This window comes from Marmota flaviventris, chromosome 9 (assembly GCF_047511675.1).
Source record: "Marmota flaviventris isolate mMarFla1 chromosome 9, mMarFla1.hap1, whole genome shotgun sequence".
In the NCBI taxonomy this organism is placed as follows: Eukaryota; Metazoa; Chordata; class Mammalia; order Rodentia; family Sciuridae; genus Marmota; species Marmota flaviventris.
Window position 1 is genome coordinate 72,759,827 of NC_092506.1, and position 24,318 is coordinate 72,784,144.

At 35.8% G+C, this 24,318-nt stretch overlaps 1 protein-coding gene across 1 annotated transcript in view; it reads right to left on the reverse strand.

The window, feature by feature from the left end:
• Dlg2 (discs large MAGUK scaffold protein 2) overlaps positions 1–24,318 on the reverse strand; it is a 2,015,095-nt gene that overhangs the window by 1,676,688 nt on the left and 314,089 nt on the right. The window contains exon 3 of the mRNA XM_071616557.1: positions 23,476–23,621. Within this exon, the coding sequence (XP_071472658.1) occupies positions 23,476–23,621 (146 nt within the window). The remainder of the gene's footprint in view (positions 1–23,475; positions 23,622–24,318) is intronic.

Below are 24,318 nucleotides of genomic sequence, written 5' to 3' on the forward strand. Positions count from 1 at the left end.
ATTCATTTCTTTGGATTTACAACTTGTAGAGTAAACCCTTGTAGACTCTATAAAAGAGGACTTCTTAGATTTCCCTGCTAGGGAAATAGGATTCCATAGCTTTATCATAGTAACATAATCTGGCACTATATTAATTGATTCATTTTGCATGAGGCTGTGGAAGATAATCACAAGAAATTTAAAGTAAAACAACTTTCTCTTAAATAGGTAACACGTAGGCCATATTATTATATTACTTATCTTTCAATCACAGATGCAAACATGTAAATCAATGGTATTTGCTAAAATAGTAAATTATAATTCAGAATTGTATTATCTGTGAAAATTTTATTAAAAAACTTAAAAATGCATCAATTTATATTCTCTAACCTCCAAAATACCCTGAAACTACTATTTTATTCTGTTCTTAGTGTTATGAATTGAATAATCATGTATCTGGAACTTTCAGAAATACCCTAAATTTTAATTATTCTGCCTTGTTTCCATACTTTCATATAATTTGAAAACAATGGCCACTTTAGATAATAATATAATCTCCCCATTTATCCAATAAATATTAACTGAGTAATTACTATATGCAGGAATCTAGGCTAGTGCCTAATGGATACAAACAGTATACATAGGGCACAGGTCCTGACTCTAAACTCTTGTAGAGGAATTCTTGCCTGTTCCTGGTAACTATTACATGATGTAAAAAGTGCTAAGCTCCATGAGGGAGAAAAATAATGCTATGCTGATTCCAGGCAAAGACAGCACAGTTTTTAATAAGAATATCAGTTCCTTTTAGTTTTCCACATAAAATTCTCGATGGGCAGGATCTAAGGCAGGGAGACTTCTTTAGACCACTGCAGCACTATTAAGAGAACATTATATCAACTTTCCAGTGTACAAATATTTTGAAACACTTTTTTTCACTGTTACATTTTGATTAGCAAGTTATTGATAATTCTACCACCTGAACAAATTTATTCCCTCGATCAGAGTATTTTTAAAGATATATTAATTCTATATAAAACAGTCTTCTTTCTCTGTAGGATTTAATATTGGGAGTACAGACCCTTCTCTATCATTTTTGTTCTGATGTTCTGCTTATTAAATGAGAAATGTAATTGCAACTTTGAAAAAAATTATTAAATTTGACTTTTAAAAAATCTGAATTATTAAAATGGGGAAGCAATCAACTCAAGTCAAGCCTGCAACAAAAAAGACTGTCACTGCAACCTAACCATTCTTTCCAACACTGTCAATGACCCAGTCTTTGAAAACCTCTGACACATCTGACTGTAGTAATACAATCTGCTGCTAAGCTTCTATATGCAGAGAAGGGTATGGAACTACATGACATCATTTTAGCTCACAACCATCCCACATTCTTTCATGTAATAAGTACTTTCAGTGATAATTATAGTGAGCTGTGGACCACCATGACTCATTCCTATACTTTCAACAACCTCTTTCAGAATCTTACCTAGAACTAGGCGTTTGTTCTCTGGGCCAACCCAGAAATTTTAAGGAATGTCCCTAATAAAATACATAATTAGTATATTTAATAAAGCATTGTATCATTCTCTAACATCAAGAAACATACAGTTAATCAACTACTCCATAAACATTTGCTGAATACTTACTGCCTAACAAGCTCTGAACCCATATTACAGTTCTATGAATAAATATAATACCTGGCATCAAGACTCTTGTGATCTAACAGGTAAAACACTTGAGCAACTTGTTCTAAAACAAAGTGATGAACATTGTAACAGAGTCCTTCAGCAGCACAGAAAGAAGAACTTTTTCTACTTGAGATCATTAGAAAACTGGTGATAGACAAGTAGAATTTTAAGAGATTCAATGAGAAATAAAGGAAAGAATGTTCCAGACAGAATAAATAACAAGATCAAGGCTTAAGTAAGTCTTCATGTAAGCTCACTGCAGACTATGTGAAGGCTATGAGAAGAAGGTGGACCGATGACACTTGGTAAACAATGAGGGTCAATGGGTGGTTTTTACTTATTGTTAAAGGTTATTAAATTGGAGAGATTGAGTTAGGATTTAATAGTACTGGGAATTGAACCCAGGGGACCTTTGCCACTGAGCTACATTCCCAGCCCTTTTTATTCTATATTTTGAGGCAGGTTCTCATTAAATTGCTAAGTCTAGTCTTTAATTTATGCTCCTCCTGCTTCAGCCTACTGAGAAGCTGAGATTACAGGCATGCATCATTGGCAGGGAAGTTCAGTTAGAAGAGGAATGACTATATTAAGAAGGTGAGATAGAAGGCTGTTACCAAATACACAGAAAGATTCTACAAATGCATGAATTAAACATGTCACTGCAAATGGAAAGGAAGCCAAAGCATAAAGACATTTAAAAGTTATTAATATTTGTGTGATTTTACAGTTAAGCATCTTTGCACCATCCTAGTCATCTATTCTTTGAAGTCTTGGGTTTCTAATAAGGTATGAATGTAGTCCAATTTCATCACATTTTAATGATATTATGCAGAAAGCTAACATACTCTATTTTAGAGCATATCATTGGAAGTCTATCTTGAATACTCCAAAGAAAAATCTTATTCTAAATTACTCATAGTAAATGCCTAGCTAACTTCAGCCTCACCAAAGTAAACACCAGCTCTGTGAATTAGTTCCATGCTTCTACATAAACCTGCAATCAGGATTTTCCTTTCTTTTATAAGTTGGTTGAGTGCATTTTCTAAATCTAACATGTTTTCTTCTTCATAAGTTGAGTTACTACAAATAAGTAATGATACTTTTGTAAAGAAAATTCCACCATTTATTATCCTCAAGTAATACATAGTTCTCTAAGTACCTAGTTAAACATTTCCTGTTGTGACAGCTATTTAACAGTTTTCCCTGCCACCAGTCTCTCCTGTCTCTGATCTATCACACATGATACTGCCAGTTTAATCTTCTTCACCAGAAAAGATAAGACCATATCCTTGTACAAAAACTTTCTGATGCTCACGACTGCCTAAAGAAGACAGCATGAATTCTATGGGATTATTAAAATCAAAGCTGTCAGGCAGACAGCTAGAATCACGTAGTTAGTCTTACTATCTCTGCTTCACTTTGCCACATTCTTCTAGGAAAGGTCATGGAATATCATCAGGCCTATGTTCCCGACTATATCATGTTTCACTATGTGTCCTTGATCCAGTCATTTAACTTCTCAAGTTTTGCCTTCTGAAAATCAGAATAATAATCTTTACATACTAACTCAAATCCTATTTAAAACAAGATTAGTAATCAAACAATGAAATATCAACTTCACTGAATTGTCATAGAGATTAGAAGATAATACATGAAAAATAACCAAGAATCAGGCTTTTATAATTCTTTCAATCCTTTGGTCATGCAGTTTCCTCTACCTGGAATACCTGTCTCTTCAACCTAAATCTTAAGCATCACACAAAGCAAGTTCTAAAACCACCTAGCTATGAAAGCATTTCCTATATCCTAGTGAAAATAATCCTTTTCTTTCTTATAGCTAGTAGGAGAATTATTAGCTTGAAATCAGATTTCTAACTCTACCAATTTCTAACAATGTGATCCCAACAAGTTACTACACTCAACTTTCTAATGCTTAATATGGATACTGAAATCAGCATTATCTCCTTTACTAGCCATTATGAGAATCAAGGAAAATAAGTGCTTTATTTGAACTATAAAATGGTCTATACATACGATTTAGTTCTCTCCAAAAGTATAAGATCAAATGAAGAGCCTTGTTCTTCCTTATCTTTTTAACTGATAGCAAAAACAAAACCAAGTCCAAAGAAGAAGAGTAACTAGGATCCAGGTAAAGAACTAGAAAACTGGAAACAAGAAAGAATGGGCTAAAAGTGATCCAAAGAGAGCAAAACAGAATTGAAGCTGTGAAAGAAAAACACATTCCTAAGGCCCACTTTTGCACAGTGACCAATGTGTACAAAGGTGGGTGGCAGGTTAGAGGATCTACATAAAAATGAATACAAATAGCAGATATTCAGTAAGTGATAACCCAAGCAGAAAGAAGAAAGAAGAGGGGAAAGAAAGGGAACAGAAGGGAAGAAATCAACTATACCTTTTAAGAATGGATTTGTGTACCCTTGCCAGGGTGGAATAACCATATAAAATAATTTTCCTAGAAGATAAAGCTTATGTGTGAGAACTTTCACTTTTGTAAGTTCCCTTATTCTGGTCATGCCTCTTCTCTCTACTCATACCTCTTCCAACTCCAATTTATCAGCATTTAGTGCCCTTCTACATTACCTAGGTCCCCCAAACACTGTGCTTAATCCATACCAAGTAATTATTCTTTTCCTCCTACTCTCTCAAATAACAAGCCAAAAATTAAAAATTTAAAAAGCACTGTTCTTATTTAAATGTCAAAATGGAACTCTGACAAACTAATTCAAAGCTACTGACATTAATATTATATTACCCTAAGAACTATGCACATTTTAGTAAGAATTATCCTAACTCTCTTTGTATTCTCTAACCCTACCAATATATCCATGGAAAGAATTTCAAGTAACAGCAATAGTAAATGAGAAGATATTTTACATGGTATAGTAATGATGATAACATTATTTTATATTCACATAATGCTTTTTTCTTCACAAAATGCTCTCTCTTGCTCGTTCTTTTGTCTGAATACCCAGAGGAGAATAATGGATTTTTTTAAAAGTCCTGTTTTATCATAAATTTTAATATAAAGTAGTGTTATAGAATTTATTTTTCAAAACTTTCTTATATGCATACTTTCATTTGACTCACCCAAACATATAGTTTTTAATTTCCATTTATTGACAAAGAAAATGAGACTAAGAGATATGAAATAATTCTCCATAAATTCATTATCAACACAGCTTCTATTCATTGAGTGTTTACTAAGTACAGGGATTCCATTAAATACTTCATATGCCTTATGTTTTATTCATTCTTCACAGTAACCTTATGAGTAGGTATTATTATTATTTAACATTTTATAAATAAAATAATTTAAGTTCAAAGAGGTTAAATAATTTATTCATGGCCACATCACTAGCAAAAGGCAAAATTCAAACACAGGGCTCTTAAAATGACTCTTGATCATTCTGCTATGCCAACCTGCCTCCTATAGGCCCAGTGCTGTTACTGAAACACTATAACCCTGATCAGTAATTGTTCAGTAATATAAAAATTCTTTCTCTCTGTTAAGCAAGTTAGAATTGTAGCATTCAGCTTAGCACCTCAAGTTCTGTGAAAAAAAAATACACATATATAAGTTCTTAAAGTCAAAATGGGGAGGATACTGTGTCCATTTCTTATACACACACACTCATGTACACAAGAAAAAGAAAAGTTAGGCAGAAAGTTAACCATAATTGGGAGCTAAAATCAGGTAATACTGCATTGCTAAATAGGAGGAGAGTGATATGTGCCTCAGTATAAAACAGTATAGAACAGAGATAAATCATTTATAGCTCAGAAAAACACCTAAGAAACTACAACAACAAAAATCAAAACTCGAATTAGATACTTCTTTTAAAGTGTTTTAAAACAAGCCATTTATTGGTTGTATTCTTAAAATAAAGACTCTTGGTTAAATGTCATCTTATTTCAATATATCACCATCACCAACATAACACAGAATAGTTCTATGAGTACCCTGCTGCTGTCATCCTATGATATAAACAATATATTACAGGTTAAAATCTTCTGTGGTGTGGGAGTAATGTAAAGGTGCCGATTTACATTTTCCAAACATCATATAAACCAGAGTTTAAGTTGAACAGCTAGCATTTAATCACATATATGCTGAGGAGTAACAAAACAGATCCCTTTCCTCCAGCCACCTGAGAATATAGTTCAAGAACTAGAAGGCAAAATTTATACATAAGCTTTTCCCAGGCTGAATACAAACAGGTAAATGTCACTTTCTTTCAAGATAAAACCTCTGGGTCTTTTTAGGCTACATACTATTAAAACCATATCAAAGCTTTATTTTGAAAATCCATCTGATTTTATTTCAAGAGAAAAAAATAATCATTGACAGGAACACTACACGGACTCCATAGGATCCAAAACAAGGATACCATTGTTCTTCCTGTTAACCTCAATTCACACTAAATTTAATGCTACAGTAAAGAAGCCTCTAGAAATTAATAAGGGAAGCAGATCCAGGCAAAAATGAAATATTTCTAACTTCTAAAATCAGGAGATTCTGTATGCCTTTTTGGAAACCAAGATCAACTCCTTCTTATATTCAAAATCTCCCAGTGGTATCCTATTTATCTCAGAGCAGAAGCCTCTAATGCTATACACAATCTGACTGGTTATCTATATGACCACACCTACTTTTCTTCCTTTTATTAATTCAACTGCATTTGAACATTCCTGCCCCATTATTTCTTGAATATACTAAGTATGTTCCCACTTTGGGATCTTCACACTAGCTAATCATTCCACCTAGAATGGTCTCTCCCCAAGATAATCTCATGGAAAATTCCTTCATAGCCTTCAAATTTGGCTCAGATGTCAACTCATCATTAAAGACTATCCTAATCACCCCATTAAAATCATAATCTCCTGCAAATAGGACTATTAATAGTCTTCAACCAGATCTATTTTCCCATAGCAGTCCCATACTAGTATAGCATATACTTCACTTAATTTTAATAATTACCTGTTTTTCTCCTCCATTAGAATACAAGGTCCATGACAGGAGAAATTTTTGGTGTTTGTTGATGTATGTCTAATCCCTGGTTTATAATAAATACTCAATAAATATGGGTGGAATATGTTAATGAAGAAATAAAGCTATCTTCACAAAGATGGGTTCAGTGAATAAGCTAGAAAATAACAATCATTATAAACTATACTATGAAAAAGTACAAACTTTTTAAACTAAAGATCTTATTCTCATTTAAAGAACAAAATCCCTTACTAAGGGGTCTGAGGATATAAATGTTCCTCCATAGGGCAGAAAATTATAGGAAATTTTTCTTATTTTAGAAACTCTGGCAATATGAATATCTTAAAGCTCACTTATGGGTTAAATACCCCTAATCCCAACCTTAGAAACTCTAGCAATAACCTCCGTTTTAGTAGATTACAGGATTGAACAAGAAAGTTGACATTTGTCACTCCCTTGTTTTAAGAACCTTCACATGGATACGTGTGTAGGTATAGAAGAAGAAGGCAAAAGGTGTTTTCCTTCATCTCCTTGGGAAATGGTAATATGGCAAGACCATGCTATCAAATAAAGGTTTAAATTAATTAAAGGACAAAAAAAAACATTAGAATAATTTAAACATCATCCTAAAAATCTCTATATTTCTAATCCAGTCAGCTATTCCTTTTCCCGTTTTAATAGAACTGCTATGAAGAATTTATTGCTCCAAGAGTTAACTCCAATTACAGAAATAGAGATAAACCAAACCAGTTGTACTCATATCAGAAGTAGGCTCCTAGAAAAATACTGACAAATGACCAGCTGTGAGGTGTCATACCAGAATTATTTTATATCTAGGGACCCAAATTGTCTTGGGAGCATTTCAGAGTAAATTGAGAAAGTTTTTCACATTTTTTCTTTTTTCTTTTTTTAACCAACCTTAGAAGAAATAAGAGATCAGGAAGAGCTAGAGGGAAAGCAATAGGGATTAACGCATGAAAAACACTTCGAAGAGTGTCTAGATTTAAATAGTCCCATCTAGATGTTTGCTATTACTATCTGTACTTCTAACCTTAATTGTATAATAAGCAATTTCTTACTTAAATTTATATCATATAGAAAAGAAGAAAATATATCAAAATATTTACCATGTTTACTTCAGAATGATAGAATTATATAGTTGACCTTTCCTACTTTCCCTACCTATTTTTATGCATCCTACTCCATTCAAATAAAACTGGTTGTTATTCCTTGTATATATCCCAGGCTTTATCATTTCTCTGACTTACCCATTCTTCACACTCCATCTATTATTCAAGGTAATTATAAATAGCAGATAACAATTACTGAATATGCCAGGTACTATGTTAAGCACATTTATAACTCATTTAATGAGTTTGAAGCCCTTTGAGGTAGCTATGACTAGTATTCCTGCTGTATTGATGTACAGAGTGATTGAATAACTTATTTAACTTCTGTTACCATTTCCCTGAACTCATCTTTTAAATTTTTTTTCATTTGTTCTTTTTAGATATACATGACAATAGAGGGTCTTTCGACATACATACATGGAGTTTAACTTATTCTAATTAGGATCCCATTCTGAATAGAAATATTATATAGAAATAGAAAAATTCAGATACTCAACTGAGCAACAAACTCCTTGAAGTCAGGGTCAATGAGAAAATATATCTTTAATTGTTTGACTCCTGACAAGTGTATCTAGCACAGAGCCTAACAAAATATAGTAGCTTAAGCAATAAATATTTAAATGAAAGAATTAATGGATGAATGAGTCATTCTATTAACAGTCACTTGGATTATCTAAATATTCTAAAAATATATCTAAGTCTCATGGAAAATTCAGAAACTAAAAAGCTAGAGTTTTCTTTAGTAGCTTTGTTTTTAGGAGAAAAAATGCTATAAAACAAAATACCATAACTGAATTTCTCAACAAGCAAGTGACAAGATGGGAAAATATTCTATATGCTTGAGAAAAAGTAATAAACAAAGTAAACAAAAATCCTTGGCATCATAAAATTTACTTTCTACTAAAAGGGAAATCAGACATTTAATCCTTGTGAGAATGCCATTTTAGAGGAAGAAACAGATCTAGAGGTGTTAAGTAATTTCCCCAAAGTCACACAACCAAGTGAGGGAGACTGAATTCAAGCCCAAATGCTCTGATTCATGAGTCCTTACTCCTACCCAGTAGGCCATAATGTTTCTTTCATAAGGCATTAAGTCCTGTGAACAAAATCAAAGCAAGAAGCTTAAAAAAAAATAAAAGCAAGAAACAGTAATGAACAGTAATGGCAGTGCTAGGTGCTAGGCAAGTGAGGCAGGTATTTTAAACAGAATGGGGTAAGAATCACTAAGAAGATTCCATTAAACTTTTGAAAAAGATGATGCCCTTACCACATGCAGATATCTGCAGGAATAGTATTTCAGGGAAGGAAGAAGCAAATACAAAGGTGTAGGGCTTCATGTGTTTGAGGGGCAGGGAAGCTGGACAAAAGTAGGGGAAAAGTAGTACGATTAGATCAGAGAACTAACTGAGATCACAAATTGTATAGCTCTACAGGCCATTGTAAAAAACATAGGTTAACTCTGGGAGAGAAGATGCTGAAAGACTTGACAAAAGAGTGACATGATATGACTCCTCTTCTAATAGAAGTGTTAAAGATGTCACCTCTGTGAAGATTTCTAGATTCCATGAACATTTGAAAACCCAACAATAGAAAATCAGTCATTTACAATTATGTTAAATATTATGCAGTGTCATAGTGCATGTTACAAAATTCCAACCTAATTTCTCCATCATATCTGACTTATTTTACAGAAAAATTAATGGCATAGAAACACTATCTCAGGGTCAAAAAATATCAAAGGACTACTGAGTTGGGAGGTAAGATGTGCTGCATTTTTCACAAGTATCTTTAAAAATCAAACTTTTGGTGAAATGTAGACTTCATTTTACTTATTAAGTTATATTTTTTAGAACCTGATTAAGGTTTTTCTGCTATGTTCTTGTCCTTATAGCAAATTTCCTTGAAGTAAGCCAGACATTAAAATCCAAGTAACAGCATTTTTGCTATTTTCAAACATCAAATCTTTCTTCATCTGTTGCAGAAGAATAGAGTGAGATATTGATGAACTTTCTTTGTATGTCCTTGTTTATGTTGACCATTCTACATTGAGCTACTGTATGGGAGGCCTCAAGAACCTTCAGGGGCAAAGAAACAGAAATCACACACATCATATGCTAGTTTTTAAGTTCAAAAGCTACATTCCAGATGGAAGACTAAAAAGATTTATAAAAATATGCAAGAAGATGGAATATATTTTTTTCAATCAGATATATACAGTCCAGCTTCCTCATGCTAAGATGCAGAGGACTGCCAGGAATGCTGGCTTCTGCCTATTATCCCAGAAGCTCAGGAGGCTGAGGGAGGAGGATCCCAAGTTCAAGGCCAGCCTCAGGAACTTAGTGAGGCCCTAAGCAACTTAGTGAGACCCTGTCTTAAACTAAAAAGTAAAAAGGCCTGGGGATGTAGCTAAGTGGTTAAGCACTCTTAGGTTTAATGCCTGGTACCAAAAAGCTAAAACAAACAAAAAGACACAGAGGAATAAAAGAAATAGTGTTATAACGGAATATCTAGGCAGAAAGTCCTAGATAACCTTATAAGGTCCTGCCATACTACAATAAGAATAGGAAGTAGACAAATGTTCATTTTGCTGCTTATTTTTACCCATGTAGCCACTAAACAGAGTTTTTTTGGGGGTTATTTGTTTGTTTTAAGTGAAGGAGTTTTGTGGTTGAAATGAGGAGGAGAAGCACCTTACACTTAGAAACCAGGTGGAGACACATGATCACCACTTTGAACACCAAAATAAAGAAATTATGACTCCTAAAGATCTGAAATTAAATGTCCCAACAGGAATTATCTCATAGTGAATGCTGACTGGTGACCATGATGCTTCCACAGATGTCTCTCCTGACCCCTCCCAATGTCACTCAATCTATAGGTACTCACTGAGTCTTATAATGTACCTCCAGGCACTGTCCTCAACAAAGAGATGTACATTATACTGTGTCTCTGTTCCCACTGTGATGCCATGTTATAATATAAATGCACAAGGGAATTGTTCCCTCTGAGAAAAAAGAAGTATGGAAGGAAAGTAGGAAAGTTATTAAGTATAAAGCAGAAATGCTCTGAGAAAACTCAAAATTGAGTTTAAATCATGTTTTGTATCCACAGGAAGATTTGTTTTTATACTAAGATCAGGAGGATTTATAGAAAAATACAGTTAAAATTCTCTGCACTTCTCTAGTTCTTTGACATTACTCTGTGTTAGGCACTGGATATACATTGTTGCCCTTCCTTGTGGAAGCCTCTACTTGGGGGGACAGACACTTCCCTGTCATTAATTATAACACTGACATCTTGCAGCTAAGAATCACTTCCTGCCCACCTGTCTTTAAAATACTAGAAACAATGCTTGTTTCAGAAGTTTTCAGTCTTATGCTACCATGTTTTGACTTCACATTGTCAAAATAATTCAAGAGACTGTCTTGAATCTACTAAAACAAAACATACAAACAATAAATTAAATCCGGAATTCATACTATAAAATTTTACTACTTCAATCACTAATAATGACTTTTTGCCTCATACCAGTAGACTGAAGTCAGAGAATACTTCCTTTGCATTTTTCTTGTATCATCAAAGCTTTTTAGAGTCTAATTGATGTCTTATGAAAATATTTATTTTTAAAAATCTACTAATCCTTATGCGATCCACTAGAAAATAATATTCCAATGGTGCTTCCATTACCTTTGAATATTTTCAAAACTTCTATTTCTAGAAACAATCTACCAGTAATATAATAAATAATTCTTATTGCTTTAGAGAATATTATCCATTACTTCCTTTGCTAGATTTAATCAACCAAGACACATTGGTTATTTCTCTAGTCTGGCCTACATTCTGAAGAAGCTTAGCTAAAAGAATGGAAAGAAAGAGGCTGAACTGGATATGCAAGGAACCCTATGGCCAGATTGAAGGAGAAACTAGAAGACTCTTAGACTTCTATTTCAACATACATTTCTTGAGCCTACTATGTGCTAAATACCTTTGTGGGTTGTAAGACATCATAGAAAAGAGAGATTTATATTTTATAGAGTTTATATGTATTTTCTAGCTCTTAAATAAACTCAGTTTGTCCAAGAAAAAGGATACAAGGTGAGAATTAAAAACTGGAACAGCATTTGTACTACATCATCAGAATCCACCTAGGTTGTTGTCCCTTAGTCTAAGCTTTCCTAGTTGTAATTGAGAGATTATAGTAATTGGGAGATTCAATTTGGCTCCGTATCTCAATTTACTATTCTCTACAAAGACCATTTAAGCAACAACTAAATTTGGATTCACTTTCTAAACTTTGATCTTGAAAAGTCAAACTCCACAGGGCAGGATCCTCAATTTTTCGGTCTCAATACACTGAAAACTCATTTGTATCTCCATCTTCAGTGAGATATCTTTATATGTATATCTGAAACACTGATTGAAGGAGATAGGTCAATCAAGCTCATTCCTTTGTCTTATTTAGCTCTACATGAAGAAAACAATCCATCTCATTAAGGAAGCAAATTGATTGGAATTCTTTGTGTTTATCTTCTGATATTTAAAATATAACTTGTGTAATCTTTAATACACCATTTGCTAAGAACTTCAAGCTGCCACAGAACAGAGTTAAAGAAACTCTAAAACTACATGTAGGAAAGCACTGATTGTATTAACTTTTGTTTATGCTAATTTTGTCACTGAAAAATAAATAAGTATAAATAAGTCTAATATTCATGTGAATTTTCTTATTATTCATCCTCATATTGCTGGCATCTATTCAAAAACCAATTAAAAGCTTCAATTTGTATGGATTAAGTCAAATAATCTTTTAAATAACAACTAGTAAAATCTAACTTTAAAAAAATATTTTGATTGATACATTTGAAGAAAAGGTATCAATCAAAAACCAAAGATATTACACGTATATAATAATCCAGGCAAAATATTTGTCTCTAACAAATATATATATATATATATATATATATATATATATATATATATATTAACTGTATAAATTGAATTATTCAAATATACAAAAAATCCAAACAAATTTACAAGAAATTTACCAAAAAAAAGAGCAAAAATTATCCATACATTCACAGAAGAGAAAATTTAACTGGTTAATAGAAATATGAAACCGTACCCAAATTCACTAATAGTGAATTCATTAATATTCTGGGTACTAGTAATTAAGTAAACAATGAAATATCACTATGCCTATTAAACTGGTAAAAATAAGAACTACAACACCTATTGCTGACTTAGATGTAAGGTAAAAACTGCATTCACATGAATTGCTGTTGAAATGTGAAAAGTGAAATCAGTCTGGAAATACTTATTCAAATTAGATGTTTGTATGCTCTTGGAGCCAATAATGCCACCTTTGGGAATTTATCCCTTAGAACAAAAGCATCAGTGTTTCAGATATACATATAAAGATAATTGTAGCATTAATTATAGTGGCAGAAAATTGGAAACAGTAAATTCCAACCAAGAGGGGAGTAATTGAATAAATCATGATACACCTAAGCTATGAAATTATATATCCATCAGAAGAACCATTTAAAGTATTCCTGACAATGTGAAAATTTCATGAAATATGAGCATGTATTTTTAGAAAAAATGACTTCCCCGAATTCCCTCTGTATGAATACATGTGTGCATGTGCCAGTAAGGATATGTAGATAAAATCCACATATATATGTCTATAGTTTGTATACGAATACATATTATATGAGTGCAGAAGGAAGAAACATGTTTGTAACACAGGTTACCTTTCATATGAAGAGGGCAGAATTAGAGCAGTATAGGAAGAAAGTGAAAGAAGACATGCAGAAATGGAAAAAAATAGTTAAGTAGAACGGTATTTAGAATAAAAATATATTTTATCATTTATGCAAAATTATATATGGGACTATGCATCTGGAAATTGAATAAGAATATTTTTTGAAAACAAAAAAGGGAAAATGTTAAGGCAATAAAAACCTAGGAAAAAATCCCTAGGAGACTACTTAACTAATCTTGGAATGCAGAATAGCAAAGCAAAGAAAAAAAAAAAAGAAACTCTAGCACATAAAAATTAAAAATATTTTGAATGTCAAAAAAGCACTATAATCAAAAGTAATAGTAATGAACAAAGTAGAAAAATGTAACAAAAAGACAATAGGCTGGCATGTTTTGTAAACAAAATGCTCTTGCAAAATAAGAATTCTAGTTCTACCTAGAAAAATGGGCAAATTTGAATGATCACAAGAGAAAAAGGTATATAATAATTCAGTGCCAATAGGAACAAGTAATTGCAATAAAAAAGCATTAAGTAAAAAAAATCTATTGATTTGACAAAATATTTTAAATGATAAATTAATGTTACTTTGAATATAGGCATATGTCTTTTGAAACAATGCTGACAGCAAGTATTTGCAAAGTACTTTGCCAATCTGAATTAGGAGTTTTTTATGATTATCCTGGGACTCAAAAGTCTCATTCATAAAATCAGCCCTAATGAAAGAATTTAAAAAACAATAGTATAATCACATAGATGTTTATTACTACACAGGAGAAAATTTGAAATAACCTAAGTATTAATGAAGAACTGCTTAAATAAGTTTTGAATGATAGAATATTATATACCCACTCAGTTTCAAAAATACTTTGTGGAGGACCCAACATGGCGGCCGGCAAGGAAGCAGCACTTTCAGTATCTCCACATTAACCGGATCAGAAACACCCATTAAAACAGCTACATTCTACCTACTGAGGAAATTCTAGCAAAATTCCGCTGAAAGGAGACCTGCCAGGAAGTAGTAAGTTATATTAGAGGTGACAGTTGGCCCCAGACAAGTGAATCTTGGCCGGCCGCGGGCGCAGAGGTCCAATCCTGCAGCCACCGCCCAACCGGCTCTGCAAGCGGCCACCGGCGGCCCGGGGCAGTGAGAAGGGTCCACGCCTGGCCCAGGAGACGGCTCCCGCCATCCTGGCTCTCCTGGCGGCCCCGCTCGCTCGGTGATCGGCCACCCTGCCCGCCCGGCTCTTAGCCACGAGGCCACTGCCTACCGGGTTCTACAAGCGGCCCCCGGCGGCCGGCGGCCGGCGCGCCGAGAAGGGTCCCTGCCTGGCCGGGCAAACGGCTTGCACCCGCCCGGCTCTGCTAACGGCCCCGCCCACCCGGCAAACGCCCCCCCCCCACCCGCCCTCCCGGCTCTGTTGGCGGCCCCGCCCCCGGCCAGCGCAGGCTCGGGTCTGCAGGCGGCCCCGGCGGCCCGCGCAGCGAGAAGGATCCCCGCCTGGCCTGGCAAACGGCCTGTGCCCTCCCGGCGCTGCTAACGCCCCGCCCACACGGCTAACGGCCCCCTGCCCGCCTGGCTCTGCAAACGGCCCCGCCCACCCGGCAAACGGGGCCCCCGCCCTCCGGGCTCTGCTGGCACCCCGCCCACGGCCACCACCCCAGGCTCTACAGTCGGCCCCCAGCGGCCCTGCGCGGCGAGAAGGGTCCCCGCGCGGCGAGAAGGGTCCCCGCCCGGCAGACGGCCTGTGCCCTCCCAGCTCTGCTAACGGCCCCGCCCCCACTGCGAACGGCCCAGCCCACCCGGCAAACGGCTCCCCCCCTGAGACGGCGCGAAGGAAATCTAACCAAGCCTTTATGAAATAGCGAACTGGGAACTAAAACCAGAGATTGGGTCAGACCAGAGACAAGCCAGTTCCACCCCTCCCTTCGGACACTCCAGCAAGGAGGCAGGGGCCCGCCATTGCAGAGAGGGGAAGTCACCAAAGTTCGGCCAAAGAGATTCCTTACCAGCGGAATCTACTTTGGCAGGTGTGTGACTCCCACCCGCATCAGATACAAACAACCGGGAAACTTCAACATCTCTCCGTGGGCGTGACTGTAAGGGCCAAAGGACTCTCGACCCCCAACTCCCAATACTGCCAGTGACGTGGGTGTGACTGTAGGGGCGGAGGGAAGCAGAGAAGACTCCCCACCCCCAACTCCCCCAACCGCCAACTGAGAGGGCGTGACAGTAGGGGCGGAGGGAAACAGAGGACACTCCAGACCCCCAACTCCTCCTACTGCTAGCGGAGTGGTCGTGATTGTAGGGGCTGAGGGAAGCAGATGGGATCCTCGACCCCCAACTCCCATTACCACCAGTGGCGACACCAATGGTCTTAGCCGCCAGACTCCGAAGGTGTGCCCACCAAAGGGGTCAGGAAAAATTAAACTATTGACTCCCAGAACACAGCTCCACAGCACTGGGGCTTAGATGAATGACAGAGAGAGTGCTCAGTCATTAGGGAAATAGAGCACCCAGAGGTGCTGAAAGTGTAACCAAATCCTTGGAGAACCTCCTCCGGTGCACAGGACCTGGCTGGCTGGCAGGAGGAAGGGGAGGAGGGGCCGTAGAAGTGAAACGGCTCTGGACCAACAGGATTGAGAGACTCCCAGGAGCCGCCTTACAGGGATTGCTGTTGACACATTGAGGGCAAATCTCAGCCTGGAGGGCACAGCTTTGCCTACGGGAAGAGAAGAAAATGGATCTCTAAGACCTAATTTTATTTCTTATTTTATTTTATCTTTTATCTCCCTTTTTCCCTCTTTCTCTCCCCTTCCAAGTTTTATTGTTCTTTCCATTCTCCTCTATGCTATCTAACTCCCCCTCCTTCTTACTTTTCAAGAGCACCTTCCTTTCCCTTCCCCCCAACTTTCATCCCAAGCATTACGTCCTCCATTTCGTGTAACTGTCTAAATGCAAACAGGTGAATGTTTCGAGGCCGTCTATAGTGCTCCTAAATACCTAGCTACTACCAACACCCTGATCCAATTGACGGTTAGCATCCCCCTTCAGTAGAGCAATCTTCTAAAGTAGCCAAGACATACTAACCCGTATACCTTCATAGCACCCAACATAAAGTCCTAAGAACAAAAAACAAATCACTATATGCATACAAAATCCGGAAGCCCTTTATAAATTGAATGAATCAGCTCTAAAGTACAATAAAGCCCAACAGCTATAGGCATAATCTCCCACCACAAAGGAGAAACAACAGATATAAACAAAGCCAAAACAAATGTATAGGAGAAAGCAGTTACAAAGCAGTCAAATAGAGCTGGAAAGTAACGTGAACAACATGAAAAAACTAGGGAAAAAAGGAGTACAGATAATGCAGGACAACTTAAATCTACAGGAGGACCTAGAAGCATCAGAAATATGGACAGGGAAAGAAATCAAGGCATACCTAACTCAGATGGAACGGAATTTTAGAGAAGACATGAGACAGCAAATCCAAGAATTGAAAGTATATTTTGAAAACCAACTAAACAAACAAATACAAACTGCAAAGAACGAGCTTTACCAGGAGATAGAGATCTTAAAAAAAAACCAAACAGTGATTTTAGAAATGCAAGAAACCATAAACCAGATTAAAAATGCTAACGAGAATATTACAAATAGACTAGATCAAGTAGAAGTCAGAACATCAGATAATGAAGACAAAGTTTATCAACTTGAAAAGAATATAGTCAATACTGAAAAGATGCTTAAATCTCACGTGCAATCTATCCAAGAGATATGGGATTTCATCAAAAAACCAAATTTGAGAGTCATTGGGATAGAAGAAGGCACAGAGATTCAAGCCAAAGGAATGGACAACCTATTGAATGAAATAATCCTAGAAAACTTCCCAGAGATGAAAGATGGAATGGATTGCCAAATCCTGGAAGCCTACAGGACCCCAAACATCCAAAACTGTAATAGGCCAACTCCAAGACATATAATTATGAAGATAGCCAACATACAGAACAAGGAGAGAATATTAAAAGCTACGAGGGAAAGGAGGCAGATTACATTCAGGGGTAAACCAATTAGGTTAACGGCTGATTTTTCATCACAGACTTTGAAAGCGAGAAGATCCTGGAACAATGTATTTCAAACGCTGAAAAATAATGGATTCCAACCAAGAATACTGTATCCAGCAAAATTAAGCTTCAGATTTGACAATGAAATTAAAATCTTTCACGATAAACAAAAGCTAAAAGATTTCGCAGCCAGAAAACCAGCACTGCAAAGCATTTTGGGCAAAATTCTACAAGAAGAGGAATGGAAAAACAGTGCCCAAAATCAACAGCGGGAGGTATCTCAGTAAAGGCGGAGGAAAACAACCAAAAAGTAAAAACTAGCCAAACTAAAATAAATAAATAAATAAACATGACTGGAAGTACAAATCATATTTCAATTGTAACCTTAAATGTTAATGGACTAAACTCACCAATCAAGAGACACAGGCTGGTAACCTGGATCAAAAAAACAAATCCAACAATATGCTGCCTTCAGGAGACTCATATGATAGGAAAAGACATACACAGGCTGAAGGTGAAAGGTTGGGAAAAATCATACCACTCACATGGCCCTCGGAAGCAAGCAGGAGTGGCCATACTCATATCGAATAAACTCAACTTCAAACCTAAGTTAATCAAAAGGGATAAAGAAGGACACTATATCCTGTTAAAAGGAACTATTCACCAACAAGACATAACAATTATCAATTTATATGCACCAAATAATGGTGCAGCAACATTCATAAAACAAACTCTCCTCAAGTTCAAAAGTCAAATTGACCACAACACAATAATTATGGGTGACTTCAACACACCGCTCTCGCCATTAGACAGATCCTCCAGACAAAAGCTGAACAAAGAAACTATAGAACTCAATGACACAATCAATAACCTAGACTTAACCGACATATATAGAATATATCAACCATCATCAAGTGGATACACGTTCTTCTCAGCAGCACATGGATCGTACTCAAAGATAGATCATATATTATGCCATAGGGCAACTCTTAGTAAATATAAAGGAGTGGAGATAATACCATGCACCATATCTGATCATAATGGAATGAAACTGGAAATCAATGAAAAAAGAAGGAAGGAAAAATCCTGCATCACATGGAAAATAAACAATATGTTACTGAATGATCAATGGGTTACAGAAGACATAAAGGAGGAAATCAAAAAATTCTTAGAGATAAACGACAATTCAGACACAACATACCAGAATCTATGGGACACAATGAAAGCAGTTTTAAGAGGGAAATTCATTTCCTGGAGTTCATTCCTCAAAAAAAGAAAAAACCAACAAATAAACGAACTCACACTACATCTCAAAACCCTAGAAAAGGAAGAGCAAAACAACAGCAAATATAGCAGAAGACAAGAAATAATTAAAATCAGAGCGGAAATCAACGAAATTGAAACAAAAAAAACCATTGAAAAAATTGATAAAACTAAAAGTTGGTTCTTTGAAAAAATAAATAAGATCGACAGACCCTTAGCCATGCTAACGAAGAGAAGAAGAGAGAAAACTCAAATCACTAACATACGGGATGAAAAAGGCAATATCACAACAGACACTACAGAAATACAGAAGATAATTAGAAAGTATTTTGAAACCCTATATTCTAATAAAATAGAAGACAGTAAAGACATCGATAAATTTCTTAAGTCATATGAGCTGCACAGATTGAGTCAGGAAGACACACACAATTTAAACAGACCAATAACAAAGGAAGAAATAGAAGAAGCCATCAAAAGACTACCAACCAAAAAAAGCCCTGGACCAGATGGGTATACAGCGGAGTTTTACAAAACCTTCAAAGAAGAATTAATACCAATACTTTTCAAGCTATTTCAAGAAATAGAAAAAGAAGGAGCTCTTCCAAATTCATTCTATGAGGCCAACATCACCCTGATCCCGAAACCAGACAAAGACACTTCAAAGAAAGAAAACTACAGACCAATATCTCTAATGAACATAGATGCAAAAATTCTCAATAAAATCCTGGCGAATCGAATACAAAAGCATATCAAAAAAATTGTGCACCATGATCAAGTAGGATTCATCCCTGGGATGCAAGGTTGGTTCAATATACGGAAATCAATAAATATTATTCACCACATCAATAGACTTAAAGATAAGAACCATATGATCGTCTCGATAGATGCAGAAAAAGCATTCGACAAAGTACAGCATCCTTTTATGTTCAAAACACTAGAAAAACTGGGGATAACAGGAACTTACCTCAACATTGTAAAAGCTATATATGCTAAGCCTCAGGCTAGCATCATTCTAAATGGAGAAAAACTGAAGGCATTCCCGCTAAAATCTGGAACAAGACAGGGATGCCCTCTCTCACCACTTCTATTTAATTTAGTCCTTGAAATACTAGCCAGAGCAATTAGACAGACAAGAGAAATTAAAGGCATAAAAATAGGAAAAGAAGAACTTAAAATATCACTATTTGCGGACGATATGATCCTATACTTAGAAGACCCAAAAGGGTCTACAAAGAAACTACTAGAACTGATAAATGAATTCAGCAAAGTGGCAGGATATAAAATCAACACGCATAAATCAAAGGCATTCCTGTATATCAGTAACAAAACTTCTGAAATGGAAATGAGGAAAACCACCCCATTCACAATATCCTCAAAAAAAATAAAATACTTGGGAATCAACCTAACAAAAGAGGTGAAAGATTTATACAATGAAAACTACAGAACCCTAAAGAGAGAGATAGAAGAAGATCTTAGAAGATGGAAAAATGTACCCTGTTCATGGATAGGCAGAACCAACATCATCAAAATGGCGATATTACCCAAAGTTCTCTACAGGTTCAACGCAATGCCAATCAAAATCCCAACGGCATTTCTGGTAGAAATAGATAAAGCTATCATGAAATTCATATGGAAAAACAAAAGACCCAGAATAGCAAAAGCAATTCTAAGCAGGAAGTGTGAATCGGGAGGTATAGCGATACCAGATTTCAAACTGTACTACAGAGCAATAGTAACAAAAACAGCATGGTACTGGTACCAAAACAGGAAGGTGGATCAATGGTACAGAATAGAGGACACAGAGACCAATCCACAAAATTACAACTTTCTTATATTTGATAAAGGGGCTAAAAGCATGCAATGGAGAAAGGATAGCATCTTCAACAAATGCTGGGAAAACTGGAAATCCATATGCAACAAAATGAAGCTGAACCCCTTTCTCTCGCCATGCACAAAAGTAAATTCAAAATGGATCAAGGACCTAGATATCAAATCAGAGACTCTGCACCTGATAGAAGAAAAAGTTGGCTTCAATCTACACATTGTGGGGTCGGGCTCCAAATTCCTTAATAGGACACCCATAGCACAAAAGTTAATAACTAGAATCAACAAATGGGACTTACTCAAACTAAAAAGTTTTTTCTCAGCAAGAGAAACAATAAGAGAGGTAAATAGGGAACCTACATCCTGGGAACAAATCTTTACTCCTCACACTTCAGATAGAGCCCTAATATCCAGAATATACAAAGAACTCAAAAAATTAAACAACAAGATAACAAACAACCCTATCAACAAATGGGCGAAGGACCTGAACAGACACTTCTCAGAGGAGGACATACAATCTATCAATAAGTACATGAAAAAATGCTCACCATCTCTAGCAGTCAGAGAAATGCAAATCAAAACCACCCTAAGATACCATCTCACTCCAGTAAGATTGGCAGCCATTATGAAGTCAAGCAACAATAAGTGCTGGCAGGGATGTGGGGAAAAGGGTACACTTGTACATTGCTGGTGGAACTGCAAACTGGTGCGGCCAATATGGAAAGCAGTATGGAGATTCCTAGGAAAGCTGGGAATGGAACCACCATTTGACCCAGCTATCGCCCTTCTCGGTCTATTCCCTGAGGACCTTAAAAGAGCATACTATAGGGATTCTGCCACATCAATGATCATGGCAGCACAATTCACAATAGCTAGACTTTGGAATCAACCCAGATGCCCTTCAATAGATGAATGGATTAAAAAACTGTGGCATTTATACACAATGGAGTATTACGCAGCACTAAAAAATGACAAAATCATGGATTTTGCAGGGAAATGGATGGCATTAGAGCAGATTATGCTAAGTGAAGCTAGCCAATCCTTAAAAAACAAATGCCAAATGTCTTCTTTGATATAAAGAGAGCAACTAAGATCAGAACAGGGAAGAAGAGCATGAGGAAAAGATTAACATTAAACAGAGACGAGTGGGGGGAGAGAAAGGGAGAGAGAAGGGAAACTATGGAAATGGAAGGAGACCCTCATTGTTACACAAAATTACATATAAGAGTTTGTAAGGGGAAAGGGGAAAAAAAAACAAGGAAGAGAATTAAACAACAGCAGATGGGGTAGAGAGGGAAGATGAGAGGGAAGGGGAGGGGGGATAGTAGGGGATAGGAAAGGTAGCAGAATACAACAGTCACTAATATAGTATTATGTAAAAATGTGGATGTGTAACCGATGTGATTCTGCAACTTGTATTTGGGGTAAAAAATGGGAGTTCATAACCCACTTGAATCAAATGTATGGAAGATGATATGTCATGAGCTGTGTAATGTTTTGAACAACCAATAAAAAAAAAAGACAGTATAAAAAAGAAAAAAAAATACTTTGTGACAAGGTATGCATAAATACTATTAGTATAACATTAAAATCAAAAGACATAAAAATACTCTAGATGCTATTGTTTCTATTTAATATGCATAGATTTGTATAGAGTATAAAGGACAAAAAATGTAAAGGTAATTATTTGTAGGTGTTAAAATTAGGATGATGCTTATTTTTTATGTTTTTAAGTATAAATTCACATTTGGTATCAATTAATAATTTATTGTCACTCAGTTTTTATTCAAGTGGCTAAGATGATCATGCTCAGTTTTATCTCATTTCCGAATCATTTCTGAGCAAGGCAGAAAGTACATGAGAGACTTAAATCTTAACAATCCTAAAATGCAATAATCAAGCTCCCATTGACAATAGCTTCCAAGTCATGGTATTAACTACACAACCCCAAACTTTACATATGGTGTGTGTGTGTGTATACTATTACCACTCTTTAAAGTACTGACTGACATTTGAAAGTATCATTGATCTGCCCCTGCCTTCATAGTTGCACTCAGCTATGGATCTAAAACAGGCTTCAACTTGCCTTGCTCTTTGGCAATTGTTAAGTCCAATAGAAGTCACCAAATTCTTTGATCCCATAATCCTATCTGTAAAAACTCTTTTGAGTATGTAACTTTTAATTGCTTTATGTTTATTTTTAAATGCATATCTATTAATATTAATATAGTATATGTTATAAATTACCCAAACACAAAAATTTAAAGATTCTAAATTCAAAAGAATTCTAAAATAAAAAGAAGTTTGAGTTCTAATATTTTGTTCCTATACCACCATGGATCATTTTATTCATGCTCCAGGATGCTATAGAAATCATAGCCTTGAATCACATTTTCCTATTCCATTATCCTACTCCAATCCCATATTGCATAAAGAACCATGTTTTGAAATTCCAGAATGCTTAAACTTGAGTCAACTCAAAATACAACAATATTCATAACAATACTCACTTGTTTGATGTGAAGAATCATACCAAAGAGTCGTACCTTTCCTCTTCCCTGGGGTTTTACCTCTTAGCAAATCTAGATTTTCCTATGTGAAATTTATACACAGTGTGGTATAACTAAAATTCTTTTATTATTGTTGCCATATTGATAACAATTACTGCTACTACTACTATTACTACTATCACAACTTCTCTACTGGCATAAGTTCTAATATGATTCAGCACTTTGAGAATTGTCAATAATATACCTCTGCAGATTTTTGAAGGCTGTCATGGCATGAAGCAAGAATAGATGTCTTCTCCCATTTCTGTGCAACTTGATTGGCTTCTTCAATCTTTTGTTCACAACTTTTTTGAGAATTTAGAAGTGTCACCTCATAAAATTCTTGAATATCTATAAAGAAAATGTAAGGAAAGAATCAAAATGTCATGCAAAACTTCATAAATAGCTTCGGCATATATACTCATAGAAGCAGATAGAAGAACTCCAAGAATTATCTTTCATACAAATGGGATTGGAGGGAGGGGGGAGATACACTTAACCAGAGCTGAGAACAGAATTGGGAAGTTAGGGTAACATAAATGGACAGACAACAAATGAGTGTGGTTGTTCAAAGGGCAGGTAGTAATGGCAGTATTGTTATCGTCATACTAGAATTTGGACTATCAAGTAGGTAAGGAAACTGACCTTTGAATAATTATATATCAGTATCTGTTCGATGGTACTAGAAGCAGCAAAACTAAATATTTTCTATAGGAAATCTGTTCCAGTTTAGGCCTGCAGGAATAGAAATGAGCTCACTATGATTACAAACCACCACCACCTCCAACAATAAATGAATGTTACTATGAATGGAATTTAGTAGAAACAAAAAAATTAGTATCTGTACACTCAGAAAAATGAGAAATTATACCCCATCTGATTGAAACGTATGATATGTCAAGATCATTGTACTGTCATGTATAAATAACTAAAACAAATTTAAAAAAATTTAAAAGGAAAAAAAGTTAAAAAAAAAATAGTAGGTTTAGGTGCCTGCTTATTGTTGGTTTTGGAATTATACAAAGGATAGAGAAGAGGTACATTGTTT